The sequence below is a fragment of the Hyperolius riggenbachi genome, chromosome 2 (genome assembly GCF_040937935.1).
Source record: "Hyperolius riggenbachi isolate aHypRig1 chromosome 2, aHypRig1.pri, whole genome shotgun sequence".
Taxonomy (NCBI): domain Eukaryota; kingdom Metazoa; phylum Chordata; class Amphibia; order Anura; family Hyperoliidae; genus Hyperolius; species Hyperolius riggenbachi.
The window spans coordinates 27,295,642-27,309,815 of NC_090647.1; the positions used below are offsets into that span (position 1 = coordinate 27,295,642).

At 43.2% G+C, this 14,174-nt stretch overlaps 1 protein-coding gene and 1 pseudogene across 1 annotated transcript in view; one reads left to right on the forward strand and one right to left on the reverse strand.

Moving 5' to 3' along the window:
- Positions 1 to 8,457, forward strand: part of LOC137544708 (olfactory receptor 10J5-like) — a 54,979-nt gene extending 46,522 nt beyond the window's left edge. Inside the window, exons 4-5 of the mRNA XM_068265802.1 lie at positions 7,815 to 7,973; positions 8,407 to 8,457. Coding sequence (XP_068121903.1) covers positions 7,815 to 7,973; positions 8,407 to 8,457 — 210 coding nt within the window. The remainder of the gene's footprint in view (positions 1 to 7,814; positions 7,974 to 8,406) is intronic.
- Positions 8,458 to 8,543: 86 nt separating this feature from the next.
- LOC137544709 (olfactory receptor 52D1-like) lies at positions 8,544 to 12,492 on the reverse strand (annotated as a pseudogene).
- Between the last annotated feature and the right edge of the window lie 1,682 nt (positions 12,493 to 14,174).

A 14,174-nucleotide genomic window follows, 5' to 3' on the forward strand; every position in this document is an offset into this window, starting at 1 on the left:
ATCAGTACACCTCTCACATTTCTATACATATTTTAGTATGTCTTTTCATGGGACATGACTGAAGATATGACAGTTTGATACAATGTAAAGTAGGTAGTGTAACTCAACACACAGCCATTACTGTCTTATCCACTGGCAACAAAAGTGAGTACACCACATAGTGAAGAATGTCACAATTCTGCCCTATTAAACATTTTCCTCCCTGGAATCATATTATTCATCAGTGTTACAAGGTTTCAGGTGTGAATTGGAAGCAGGGGTGTTACATTTGCTGTCATTACTCTCACACTCTCTCATATTGGTCACTGGAAGTTCAACATGGCACCTCATGGCAGAGAACTCTCTGATGCCCTAAGAAAAAAACAATTGCTGAAGTACATAAAGAAGGCCTAGGCTATCAGAAGATTGCTAACACCCTAAAACTGAGCTGCATCATGGTGGCCAAGACCATACAAAGGTTTACGAAGCCAAGTTCCACTTAGAGCAGGCCCTGCTATGGTCTTAGTCAACCAAAGAAGTTAAGTACACATGCTCAGTGTCATATCCAGAGGGTGTCTTTTGTAAATAGCCATATGAGTGCTGACAGCATTGCTGCAGAATTTGAAGGCGTGAGGGATCTGCCTGTCAGTGCTCAGACCATACACTACACACTGCATCACATTGGTCTGCATGGCTATCATCCCAGAGGGGAGCTTCTTCTATAAATGATTCACAAGAAACCCTGCACGCAGTTCGTTGATGGCAAGCAAAGAACATGGAACATGGATTACTGGAATCATGCCCTGTAGTCTGATGAGACCAAGATAAAATTATTTGATTCTGATGGTGTCAAGCATGTTGGCGGCAACCAGGTGAGGAATACAAACACAAGTGTGTCTATCCAACAATCAAGCACGGTGATGGGAGTGTCATAGTTTGATGGTGCAACAGTGCTGCTTAGTGGTGTCCTCAGATTGGGGTGGGGTACATTATGAGAGGTGTGACACACACTGACACTTATAGGGCTCGATTCACAAAGCGGTGCTAACCCAGTTAGCATGCCTAAAAGACTTTAGGCATGATAACCATTGCACCATGCTGGTGAAAAGCCAGTTTAGGCGTGATAAGTTTAGGTGTGATAAGTTTAGGTGTGATAAGTTTAGGCATGCTAAGTTTAGATAAGTTTAGATCGCTTGCAAAGTCCCACACGCAAAGCAGCGCCATTAAACTTTATACAAAGTGCACCAGTCTTTGCTAGCGTAAAACTTTTGATCAGCTGTGCACTGCGGTGCTAACGCAGTTGGCGCTTAAACTTAGCATGCCTAAACTTATCACACCTAAACTTATCATGCCTAAACTTATCACACCTAAACTTATCACACCTAAACTTATCATGCCTAAACTGAGTTTAGGCATGCTAAAGGGCTTTTCACCAGCGTGCTAACTGTTAGCACCGCTTTGTGAATCAAGCCCATAGAGTGTTACCTCCACTCAGCACATGGGAAAAGTTGCTGAATGATGTGGTGATTCCTCCCTCCCTCTCCATCGGCCCCCTCCCGTGCCCCCCTGTTACAGATTGCAGCGATGTGGCTTGAGTATAGTCTCACCTGCTCCCGATCGCTGTTTCTGTCCATCCTCGTCGTCACCAGCCGGCCACTTTTGAACCAAAAACTCACTTCCAAAACCTGCTTCCCCCACCTACTGGCTCCCAGCTACAGAAAATATTTGTTTTTATCTTACTTTTTCATCACCCATTATATTTTGTTGGTAACTGTTACTTTTGCCAGTACTTTCACACTTTCTTGAAAGCGTTGGCACTTTTGCAAGTATGCATGGCTAAAGTGAAATTAAATTATCTTCCCCGTTGTTAATGCTCATCAACACTCTCAGATTTGTTCTTTTGCTTTTCTTGAAAACTGGAATCAGTTCTTGAACTGTATGGCATGAAACACACAGTCTAAGCAGCATAAACTGACCTAAGTAACATAGATGGTGTAAGAAATGGACTGCATTTTACCCACAGCTTGCTTTGGTTTGGTAGTCATTTTATCACTGAGCACATGGGCTTAGACAATAGCCTTCACTTCCTGCTAACCTCACCTTAAGGGGGGTGGGGGAGGTGTAATGTTTTAAACCTGTTGAAAAGCATTTGTTTAGCCAATCACAGAGGATCCAAAAAGGGTAATTGTGTATGCTAAGGGGGTGAAATGAATGAATATACTCTTTGCATGAGGCTGGGGAAGGTCTCTCTTGCTGGGTCTTCTGGCTCTCATCCTGCCTGGGAAAGGTAACCATGGAAGGGGTCTGTAATGTGGTATGTACTTTAGAACAACACAGGTCTTCTTGGTGCCTGTTCCAAGCCACACAGCGCCTGCTTTAGTCATTACTGGTGCTGGGGGAAAACACTGTAATTTTGGTGCTGGCAATAGCCAGACCCTGAATTACACCACCAGAGGACAGGCTAGGTAATTAGTAGGGGAATGTATTTCCATACTTTGCCATGTGCAGGGAGAGCCATCTCTTAGCTTCTCCCAGCGCCCAGCTCAACACCGACGGGGACATAAGTACGCATTTAAAAGGTCTTGGGAAGCTGCACATAGGGTTGCTCACCAGGACCTCGTGAGTCGTGATCACGGATTACCATTACAGATCACGGAATTTAAATTCACATGCATTCATGTTTAACGCGAATTTGGTCGTGATCACAGTGAAAATCCGCGCTCACGAATTTGCATTGTGCACGTGCGGTAACCATTGGATGACGTTGTTGGGCCCCAGCCACAATGTTTTTCATCAACATATTTTTTTTTTTATTATGCCATCACACATAATTAATTGTGATTTTTCTTTAAAAAAAATGAAGCTTTATGCATCATTTACCCTAAAAGAAGTTTTGGAAGCAATTTAAAGGCCATGATTACGACTCGTGATTCCGAATTCCACTGTAATCACGAGGCAAATGCAAATTCGAAATGGTTCACGTGGTCATGATTACAAACGAATCCGGATTTTCACGAACCCGATTTTGCGATAACTTGAATAGTAAAAGGGGGTATTCGAGCAACCCTGGCTGCACATAGGCTATGTATTGCAGAATTCATTGTCTGAATTGTTTGCTAAGGTTTATGTCTTATCTTATTGTATTCTGTAGTTTATGATTCCTCGTACAATACATGCATTACAATCTCACATACAATATAAAGTTGAAAACATTGCATCAACAACCGGATATTGATAAATACAACTCTCGGTGGTTGTTTGGTTAAGGAAATGCATACCAACAAGAATATGATTAAAGGATATCTGAGGCGACAATGATGGATAAAAGTATTTACCTATTTAGTTGGTGGCGACTAAGGGAGGGTCGGGACCCGGTGTGGACAGTTTTCACAATCGTAAGAGGCAATCGGGGTGGGGGGGAGGGGGAAGGAGGATGCATTCCGCACCCCATCAACTTTAACCACTTGAGGACTGCGGTGTTAGCCCCCCCTAGTGACCAGGACATTTATTGCTTAAATGGCCACTGCAGCTTTAAGGTCAAGCTGCAGGGCCAAACAACTCAGCACACAAGTGATTATATTAAATATTTATTTGATTACATTTTCAATAAAATTTACTTTTTTTAAAATGTATTGTATATCCCTTCCTACCTCCCCCCGGCAGCCAATCAGCGTGATCAGCTGTCATAGGCTTCAGCCTATGACAGCCGATCTCTGTTTAGCCTGCCAGGGGGACAGCCGTGTCACACGGCTGTCCCCAGTACAGCGCTGCTGCATATTGCAGCGCTGTACAAAGTAATTAGACAGCAATTGTTCTCAGAGACTGAAGGCGAGGCGGGGCGGAGCTCCACCCCCAAGCAGGAGATGCGCGCGCAGCGTGCGCGTGATCCCCTGCTAGCCCCATAGATGACCGTTCACGCCAATGGGCATGGAGCGGTCCTGGGGCTGCCGCACTGCTCACGCCAATTGGCGTGGAGCAGTCGGCAACAGCTTAAACAACTAAATAGGCAAATACTTTTAACCCATGGCGTAGCTAAGAAGCTATGGGCCCCGGTGCAAGGTTTACATTGGGCCCCCCAAGCGCTCTATACATAAGAATTGGTATGGCGCACCGAAACCGGCCAAGGACAACCACAGAGTCAGAAGTGCAAGGAGGGGATGGGGAACAGTCTGTTAATGATTACTACACATAAAAGCACCTATAGAAGTGATTATTACCAGCAGGGTTGCTCATCAGGACCTCGTGATCATGAATTACCTGTGATCACGGGCAGTTTTGCAGGTATCCGAACTCGAATTCAAATTCAAAATTCGATACCGATTTCAAATTTGAATGTATCCGGATTTTACACTCAAATTTGGCTTGATCACGAATTTGGATTGCAGTATCCAGGGGATGACGTCATTGGGCCAATCAGAAGGCTCCCAGCCGAGGCCCTAGCAACCAATCAGAGGAGGGGAGCCTGGCCCTTCCCTCCTCTATATAAGGCGGCGTCCATCTTGAGGAACCCGTCCTTGCTTGTGACTCTGTGGTGCTGAGAGCATCTCCAGTGCTGCTGTTCATCTGAGCAAGTGTTTTTCTCACTGTTTACCCAGCGTTTTGCATCCTACACACATTCTAAACACATATATTACGTTGATTTATAGATAGATAGTGATTTGATTGTTATAGTTCAGTCAGCTAGTGTAGTGTATATACTGTATACTGTGCTAGGCTAGAGTTAGGTCTGTGTGGGTAGCCTTAGCCCACTAGCTGTAGGTAGGTTAGGGATTATAGTTAGTAGTTGTGTAGTAGTTTACTTAATATTTTGTACTGCTAGTCTGTCATATATATATATATTGTTTTTCTTATTGTATTTGTATATTATTGCACAATGAATGGCAGAGGTAGAGGGCGAGGCACCACCAGGAGAGGCAGCGCCATTGCGGCAGCCACTGCCAGCACCAGCAGGTCTGTGACTGGTGCGCCACCGTGTACATCAAAAAAGGGCGTCGGGAAAAAAAGGTGCGATAAGCAGTAATACTGTCTATAAAAATATTGTGTTGTATTTCGTTTACAAATAATGTTTTACAAATTTATAAATCATTAAAAAATGTGTATGAAATCGGCAATTATTAAAAAAACGATAATATACGGTATGTTTAATTGTTATAATTGTATATTATTGTGAATAATCTTCATTTATTGTTTCTTCTTATAATAAAATCTAAAAATATTGTTTATAACGATGATATAAATATAACTACATTCGTAATAAGTGTTGTAAATCATTAGTAAGTATTACTAAAATTTTACTAAAACTATACCTAACCCTACTCTCACACAGAATGCTCCCTGTACCTATCCCTAACCTCTAGACCCCCCTGATGGTGCCTAACCCTAACCACCCCCCTGGTGGTGCCTAACCCTAAGACCCCCCCCCTGGTGGTGCCTAACCCTAACCACCCCCTGGTGGTGTATAATGTATTGTAACTATACCTAACCCTACTCTCACACAGAACCCTCCCTGTACCTATCCCTAACCCCTAGACCCCCCTGGTGGTGCCTAACCCTAAGACCCCCCTGGTGGTGCCTAACCCTAAGCCCCCCCTGGTGGTGCCTAACCCTAACCACCCCCCTGGTGGTGCCTAACCCTAAGCACCCCCCTTACTGATCCCTTTATTATGTGGATAATAATGTTTTACAAATAGTGACTGTAAAAAATGTACTGCAATTTACGTTACGTACTAATCACTTTATTTTGTGAATAATAATGTTTTACAAACATTAAGTAAAAGAGAAAATCGACAGCCCAATATGGTGTAGTATGTTAAGATAATTGATCTAATGGTTAAGTGAGAGCAATTATACTCACAAACATGGGTTACCATTCAGGCAACCACTAAAAAGGCAGGTAAGGAGATTAGGCCTGTCCTCACTCAGGGCTAAGAAGTCGCTCTCTGTAGAAAGGAACCAAGATAGGGGGTAGCACTCCCCTCCACCAGGAGTGGACACAGTGTATTTGAATGTGGAACAGAGGCGCCAGCAGGATAAAAATTCATAAAACCTTTAAAAATGCTTGGAGGAAGTGGTGGGCTTGCCTCCCAAAAGCAGAGAAGAATGAGACAGTGACTGAGGCACTAAATCCGTTACTACAGATCTCCTGTTGTCCCCAATTTTGCCTGATGAGGCAGGCTTGACCTGCGAAATGCGTTGCACTCTTGTTTGGGGTACCACATAATAAATGTGTTGAATTTATATAAAAACTTCCTCCAAGCATTTTTAAAGGTTTTATGAATTTTTATCCTGCTGGCGCCTCTGTTCCACATTCAATTACAATCATTAAGGAATACAAATTTTAAATAATTTTATTGTGTGGATAATAATGTTTTACAAATAGTGACTGTAAAAAATATATTGAAATTTACGTTACGTACTGATCGCTTTATTTTGTGAATAATAATGTTTTACAGACAGTAAGGGATAAAATTTTATATATAATGTTTTAGTTAAATACGATAAATATGTTTAGTATTTTTATAAACGTTATTCGTCACGGGTGCATTTTCTAAACTTAAATAATCACAAGCACAGTTATAAAACATTAAAAATCTCTAGGCGCCGTTTGTAAAACATTAATAATCTCAGTCGCCCTTTTTTCCTGTTCGGCGCCCATTAAACAATATTTATTATGGGAGTGAATGGCGGCGCCCTTTTTGTTCACTACCTGCCGGCGCCCTTTTTTCCTGTTACCATCCGCCGCCAGCCACTGACTGCAGAGTTGTGGAAGGAAACAACATCAACCTTCAGTCCCCTGCTAATTTGGCCTGGTTTTTCTTTAGGTGCTGTGGTACCACCGCTAGGTGCCATGGCCTAGGCTGCCTGCTGCCATGTATGTCCTTCTGCTGCTGCATTAAACCTCCTGTCTGTGTTCCCACCACCACCACCAGGGTCCACTCCGTTATGCGCTGCTGCCACTAGCTATTTAACACACCGTCAAAATATTTCTGTTCTTGTGTAAAAAAAAAATGTTTGAGGTGTCTGGGATGTAAACTGTGCTGTCCGAGTTGTTGGGAGAACCCAACTGCGGTTGTACAACCACTTCCAGGAACCTCATGGTTGTTTATTTTTGTTTGTGCTGTGGTATTGCCGCTAGGTGCCATGGCCTGTTAAAGTGCCTGCTGCCACACGTTACTCTTTTCCTCCTCCTGCTGCTGCTTTAACCTCCTGCTGTCTGTGCTCCCACCACCAGAGTCCACAGAATTATGCACCACTAGCTATTACGCCACTACAATAGCTTTACTTAAAATAAAATTCGGAGGTGTCTGGTTTGAAAACTGTGCTGTCCCAGTTGTGTATTGGACACAATGTGGGCTTCACGACTGCTGTCCGGCACCTCCTGCTGTTGTTGTTTATTACAGCCATAGTACCAACGCTAGGTGCCATGGCCTGTCACATTGCCTGCTGCCACATGTCACTCCTCCTCCTCCTCCTGCTGCTGCTACTTTAACCTCATGCTGTCTGAGCTCCCACTGCCAGGGCCCACAGAATTATGCACTGCTGTTATGCGCCACCAGCTATTACACCACTACAATAGCTTTATTTTCTTGTAAAAAAAAACAAATTCTGGGGTGTCTGGGTTGAAAACTGTGCTGTGCCAGTTGTGTATTAGACACAATGTGGGCTTCACGACTGCTATCTGGAACCTCCTGCTGTTGGTGTTTGTTTATTACAGCCATGGTACCAACGCTAGGTGCCATGGCCTGTTACGTTGCCAGCTGCCACAGGTCACTCCTCCTCCTCCTTCTCCTGCTGCTGCTACTTTAACCTCCTGCTGTCTGTGCTGCCACCGCCAGGGCCCACAGAATTATGCACTGCTGCAAGAAGAAGAAGAAGAACCAGGTGCCAGTGAAGAAGAAGATGATGAAGACGATGGTGAGAAAGAGGATGGTGAAAAAGAAAAAGAAGACAGTGAAGAACAAGATGGAGAGAAGAAAAAGAACAAGGTGAAGACGGTGAAGAAGAATAAACAAGCAAACAAATACAGAAAAAAAAGTTTTCCATCAATTTTTTTTTATTTTAATTACACCTCCACATATATTTCATTGTGGTGTCCCTTAAAAAAAAAACAAGATGCTTTAAGGCCATTCGAATTCGTGATCACGACTCATTATCTGAATTCAATTAGTGATCACGGCTCGAATTCGAATCAAATTCTATGGTCGTGATCACGGCCGAATCCGGATTTGACCCGGACCTGGATTTGAATGTACTCAAATCGAATTTGGGTACATTCGAGCATCCCTGATTACCAGCATAGGACAAATAGAGAGCTAATATTGCTCTTGAGGGAGGGGCCCTTGGGGCCCCTCTGGCCCAAGGGCCCCAATGTGGTTGCTACCTCTGCACCGCCTATTGCTACACCACTGCTTTTATCCACCATTAAAGGACCACTCCAGCGAAAAAAGTAAGCTGTTAAAATCTGATATAACTGAATAGTCCATCTCCTAGTAAAGATGCTGTGTCACAAATTTCACTTGCACAGGTTTCCTATTTTGAAGACGTTCAACACAAATACCATGTTCTTATATATTAATAGGATATTTAAAATCTGTCTTCCGAAGCAGGAGTACAATCTTAACCTTTATCTCCTTCATCTTCACTCCATAAATGAGAGGATTCAAAAGTGGTGGTATAACAAATGGCTGCACAGACATGAGGACTCTTAGCTCATATGGGAGCTTATCTGGAATAAAACGATACAGCAAGATCTCAAAGAGAGCAGCTGTTAAAAAATTGACAATACTTATTAAATGGGGGGAACAGGTCTGAAGGGCCTTCTGCCTGACTTCTTTTGAAGACCTCAAACAGACTTTAAAAATCTTGACATAAGTGTAAAAGGTGAACAGTGGCATTAGTCCTAGAACTATGGTTGCTACCAATGTTCCAAAATAATTGTTCACTGTTGTGTCAACGCAAGAAAGTCTCACCACTGACCAATTGTCGCAGTAGATCTTCAAGATTTCTGAAGAACATAATGGAAGTCTTATAGTCAACAGAAAGTGAACACTAAAGAACACAGTAGGTTGCACGTAAGCTCCAGCAAGCAGTTTGAAAACTGAAAAAGCAGTTTGAAAACTGTCGGCAAGGTCATTATGCTGTTGTATCTGAGTGGGTTACAGATGCAGACATAGCGGTCATAGGCCATAGCTGCCAGTATAGACATTTCACAGGAGACATAGGTGTGGATGCAAAAAACTTGTGTCAAGCAAGCAATATAAGAAATGGAATGAGTCTCCTGCAGAAGATGTATGAAGAGACTAGGATAGAAGCAGCTACTACCATAGACACCATTGAAACACAAGGCTGCAATGAACACGTACATTGACTGATGAAGACTCTCATGACGTATGATTGTAGCAATTACTGCTAAATTAAGAGTAAGATTTAACGTGTAACCAAAGAAAACTATGACACAGTAAAAATATCAAGTTCAACAATAGCATAGATGGTTGAGAGAAGGTGCCATTGTTCATCTTGCTCTACAACACAAGCGCTAAAAGAAAATATGGTACATTATATGGGATGCAATCTGCACTGATCTGCCTTAACAGAGATTGTTTTATTGGAACTCTGAATGAGTTCAGTCAAGAGAAGGTGAAAGCTTATGAAAACTCCCATAATTCAGTCAAATATGTATAACGAAACACCGTGCTGGATACACCCTAAAACATGGCCAAAACTACCTATTCAGGCAATGATAGTTGTCCTGGCATTTTCCCTGTAGCTTCTGATTCCTTAATGCACTCCTTCTGATCATCATTGTGGTCACGTAACACTGAGTCCAGAAGCTATATGGATTCAGTGTCTCCAGGAGTTCTCTCACCTCAGTGTCCCGAGGAGCCCCCTAGAACAAGTTTATTGAAGAACTCTGTGGACTCCTGGAGTTCTCTGAAGTCAAAATCTGCTACCACCACATAGAGATAAGGTGTTATCAAATACTGCATACATGTTTAAAGCATTTATTGAAAGCACATGGCCTGCTGTTGTCCTCCTCTAGGATTACCTCCTCACATTCATGTATACAAGATTTTGCATGTGCTTCACCCTCCTCTACCCTCCCACAACACACCTTTGTTACCTAAACGGTCTCTCAAAACTCACTTGTTCTGACAAGCATATGCTCTAACTTAGGCCACTTCCCCTTTGTCCTAAAGCCAAGTTGCACTCCTACTAGATATCCTAAAACACACTACCTCTATGCTCCTCTGCTTGATCACAATAAAGTATTTATATACATTTTTAACAAAATTGGAGGTCTCCCTTAATAAGGTAGGCGAACATCGTTATTCTTATAGATTTATCTGAGAAACATGGTGTAATACAAAGGGCGCCTCCTATTGCTACTGTGCCTCTAGGTATGTTTATTGTGTACTACCCCACCTCTTGTTTCTCTCTTATTCCAAGTGCAGGGCTTTCTCTCCCTTTTGTGTCTTGGAATTGATTAAACATTGTATTCATCGTGTTACTTTCGTCACTGTCATTACCAATTCTGTATTTTGTATTGATTCTGTATTTTGTCACCAATGATGTATTTTGTATTTTGGTGTTGTATTCCATTTGTATTTATGTACCCCATGCTTATTTCATACTTTTATACAACAACACTCAGAAACACAGAAAACTCACTATAGGGTCAATTCATAAAAGGCTGTGTGGTAAAAAAAATCTGGTCGGGAAAATACCGCATTTGGTATTTTAGATTTTTGTGTGCTAATTCATAAACATTTTCACAGTTGCGATAGAATTGAGGTGTTTTACCGAAGTAAACTGTCGGTAACAATAAAAGAGGCATCCCAACTTCAATTTAGATGTGTATATTTTGTTATACTGCCTCTCCTTGCCCTGAATCTGCTCTGAATCTGTCTAATATGTTATGAATACACGGGTCGAATTTGCGGCTCGATTCTGTGCCCGATTGTTTTCCACGCTCGATTCTGCGGGCGATTCTCTTATCCTCCGCTTGTTTTTCTTATCTTTTTCCATTGTCCCCTGTGCAGAATTGAGCGCGGAAAAGATCGGACGGGAGATCGGACGTGTCGGAAATTATTTATTGAGCCATTTAAATGGCTCAGAATCTTACCGTGTATTCCCAGCATTAGTCTTTCCAAACAATCTATTTAATTGCCACAACGTAGAAGAACTTCAAGAAACTTTACACATGGCAGGCTTTCTGATGTTCACCTCCAGCAAATATATATCTGAAAAACAGATTATTATTATTATTTATTATTATTTAGTATTTATATAGCGCCGACATATTACGCAGCGCTGTACAGTGTATAAATATATATCTTGTCACTAACTGTCCCTCAAAGGAGCTCACAATCTAATCCCTACCATTGCCATATGTCTATATTATGTAGTGTAAGTACTGTAGTCTAGGGCCAATGTTTTTAGGGGGAGCCAATTAACTTATCTGTATGTTTTTGGAATGTGGGAAGAAACCGGAGTGCCCGGAGGAAACCCACGCAGACACGGAGAGAACATACAAACTCTTTGCAGATAGTGCCCTGGCTGGGATTCGAACCAGGGACCCAGCGCTGCAAGGCGAGAGAGCTAACCACTACGCCACTGTGCTGCCTTCAAGAGGTTAAAAACACAGCCTAGGGTATTCAGGGGAAGCCTTGCTTGTTCCATTCGCTCTGCTGCTGGCTTGGGGGAGATCTCACTGCTTCAGATGAGTCTTCATTAACATCACACAGCCCCTCTCTCTTATCGCTCTCTTATCACATCTTCAAAGCAGGCGGTATGTTCCGTGCCATTACCGCCTGCTCTAATCTTTATGAATTGATATTTACTGACATGTGTTGAGGTAATCACCTCACAAGTCAGTAATTTACCTCACTTTCAGCTTTTCACGGGGTAACAGCTTTTATTAATTGTCATTTTGCTAAGTGCTCTGTAAAGTCAGCTGTTTTCTGCATTGCCGAATGCGGTAATGCTTTATGAATCGAGGCCAATGCGGGTCCTTGCACACAAGACACTACTGAATCAACTCACATGTAATCAGTGCTTATAAAGTGCTTAGTGCAATATAGTGTCAAAACTTGACCACTCTCCAACCCGACCGGTTTCAGCCGTGCGCTGTCGTCAGGCATAATCCTGATGAAGTACAAGGCCAAAACCTATTTCTGGCGATATATGTATTTTCAATTCCGGTGGGTAGATATATTATCTGTTTTTTAACCACATTTACAACCCATTTTTCCTACTGTCCTTTGGAAACTGCTTTTCTCAAAAACAAGGTCTTTTTGATTTCCCCCCCCTTGTTTCAACAATTCTCCTTAAAGGACTGACACGGCCCAAAAAATATAGTTTCACTTACCTGGGGCTTCTTCCAACCTCTAGAAGTCATTTGGCTTCCTCACCGCAATTCTTGTCCTCTCTGGTGTTCCGCAGCCTGTAAGAATTGCCAAACCCTGATGGGTCAGTGCCTTCTGTGCATGCGTGGTCACGTGCAAGTGCTAGCATGTGAACGCGCCCACGGCGATCCTTACAGGCTGCCAGTGACACCCCGGAGCAGAACGGAGCTGTAGCGAGGGACTCAAATGACTTCTAGGGACTGGAAGAAGCCCCAGGTAAGTAAGACTACATTTGTGTTTTGGCCTCATAAGTCCTTTATCATACCTAGCAAATTTGGAAATTGTAGCACTTATGGGGGCTTTTCTGTTAACCGTTTAAGTCAATGACATGGACTTCAATGCGATTCGTAAATCTTTTTTTCAAAAAAAAATTGCAGAACCACCTGAAGTTCGAGGAAATCCTTGTGAGACTGCCAGAGGCCTTCTCACTCATCACTATTGCCAAACACGAGAATCATAGGTCCTGTATAATGAGCAATTCATACATTTTCCTAGAGATACAGTATACAGTAAAACATTGAAATGAGAGTAACTTGATTTAAGAGCGCTTTGCAAAACAAGCAAAAATTTTGACTTGATATACAAGCAAAAAAAAAGTATACATGTTTTCACATTATGACTAGTGTTGATCAAACACCCAGATGTTCGGGTTCGGGTCGGCTCGGCTCGGCAGAACATCGTTCAGATGTTCGGAATATTCGGCCGTTCACTGAACCCTATTGAAGTCTATGGGGACCCGAGCCGTGGGGGGCCGCAGAGCTGGAGGGGGTAGTGGGCAGGAAGGGGGTATTGGGCAAAGCGGCGGGGAGGGGGGTCGGACCCCCCCCTCCCTCACCTGGGTCACACGACCTCTGCTCCCCTCTAGCTTTAAAAAGTTAAGTAGCATCCGCTACTAATAAGAGGTAACGGGCTGGGATCACTCACCTCTTCCGCGTTCCAGCGTGCGCTCCACTGTCGTCACGTCCTGCAACGCCGTCCACTTACAATACAGTGGGCGGCATTGCAGGAAGTGACGCCAGTGGAACGCACGCTGGAACAGGAAAAGGTGAGTGATCCCCGCCCGTTACCTCTTAATAGTAGCGGATGCTACTTAACTTTTTAAAGCTGGAGGGGAGCGGAGGTCGGGGGACCCAGGTGAGGAAGGGGGGGTCCGTCCCCCCTCCCCGCCGCTAGGCCCAATACCCTCTTCCTGCCCACTACCCCTCCAGCTGGGCAGCCGGCCCCCCCGCACCGCTGTTCGGCCGAGCACCATGAGGTGCTCGGATGAGCTCGAGCAGAACCCGAACACCTTGATATTCGGGGAATAACGAACAGTGTCGAACATTGTTCGATCAACACTAATTATGACAACTAAGCCAATAGTTCTTCTCCCTTTGGCACTGCAGGAATTTTCTTAATTGTACTTTTTTGAGTGTAGAGACTGTGCAAAGTTACATTTCCATGAAATCCTCAAAAGTAAAGTCATTGGATAAGTTCCTTGTTAAAGCCACACACACAAAAAAAAAAGGTTGGGCGAGCCAACAGATGGCAATGATTCTGATAGTTTTAAGTGAAAGTATTGTTTGCATTTTTATTTTATACTATTTTACTATAACTGGTTTCCTCCCAGATCCCAAAAAGCATACAGATAAGTTAACTGGCACCCCCTAAATTGACCCTAGGCTACGGTACATACGCTACACAACACATACATAGACGTATGACTATGGTAGCACCTCTAAGCAACAGATAACTGACAAGACGATATACTTTGTACAGCGCTGCGGAAGATGTTGGCACTATATAAATGAT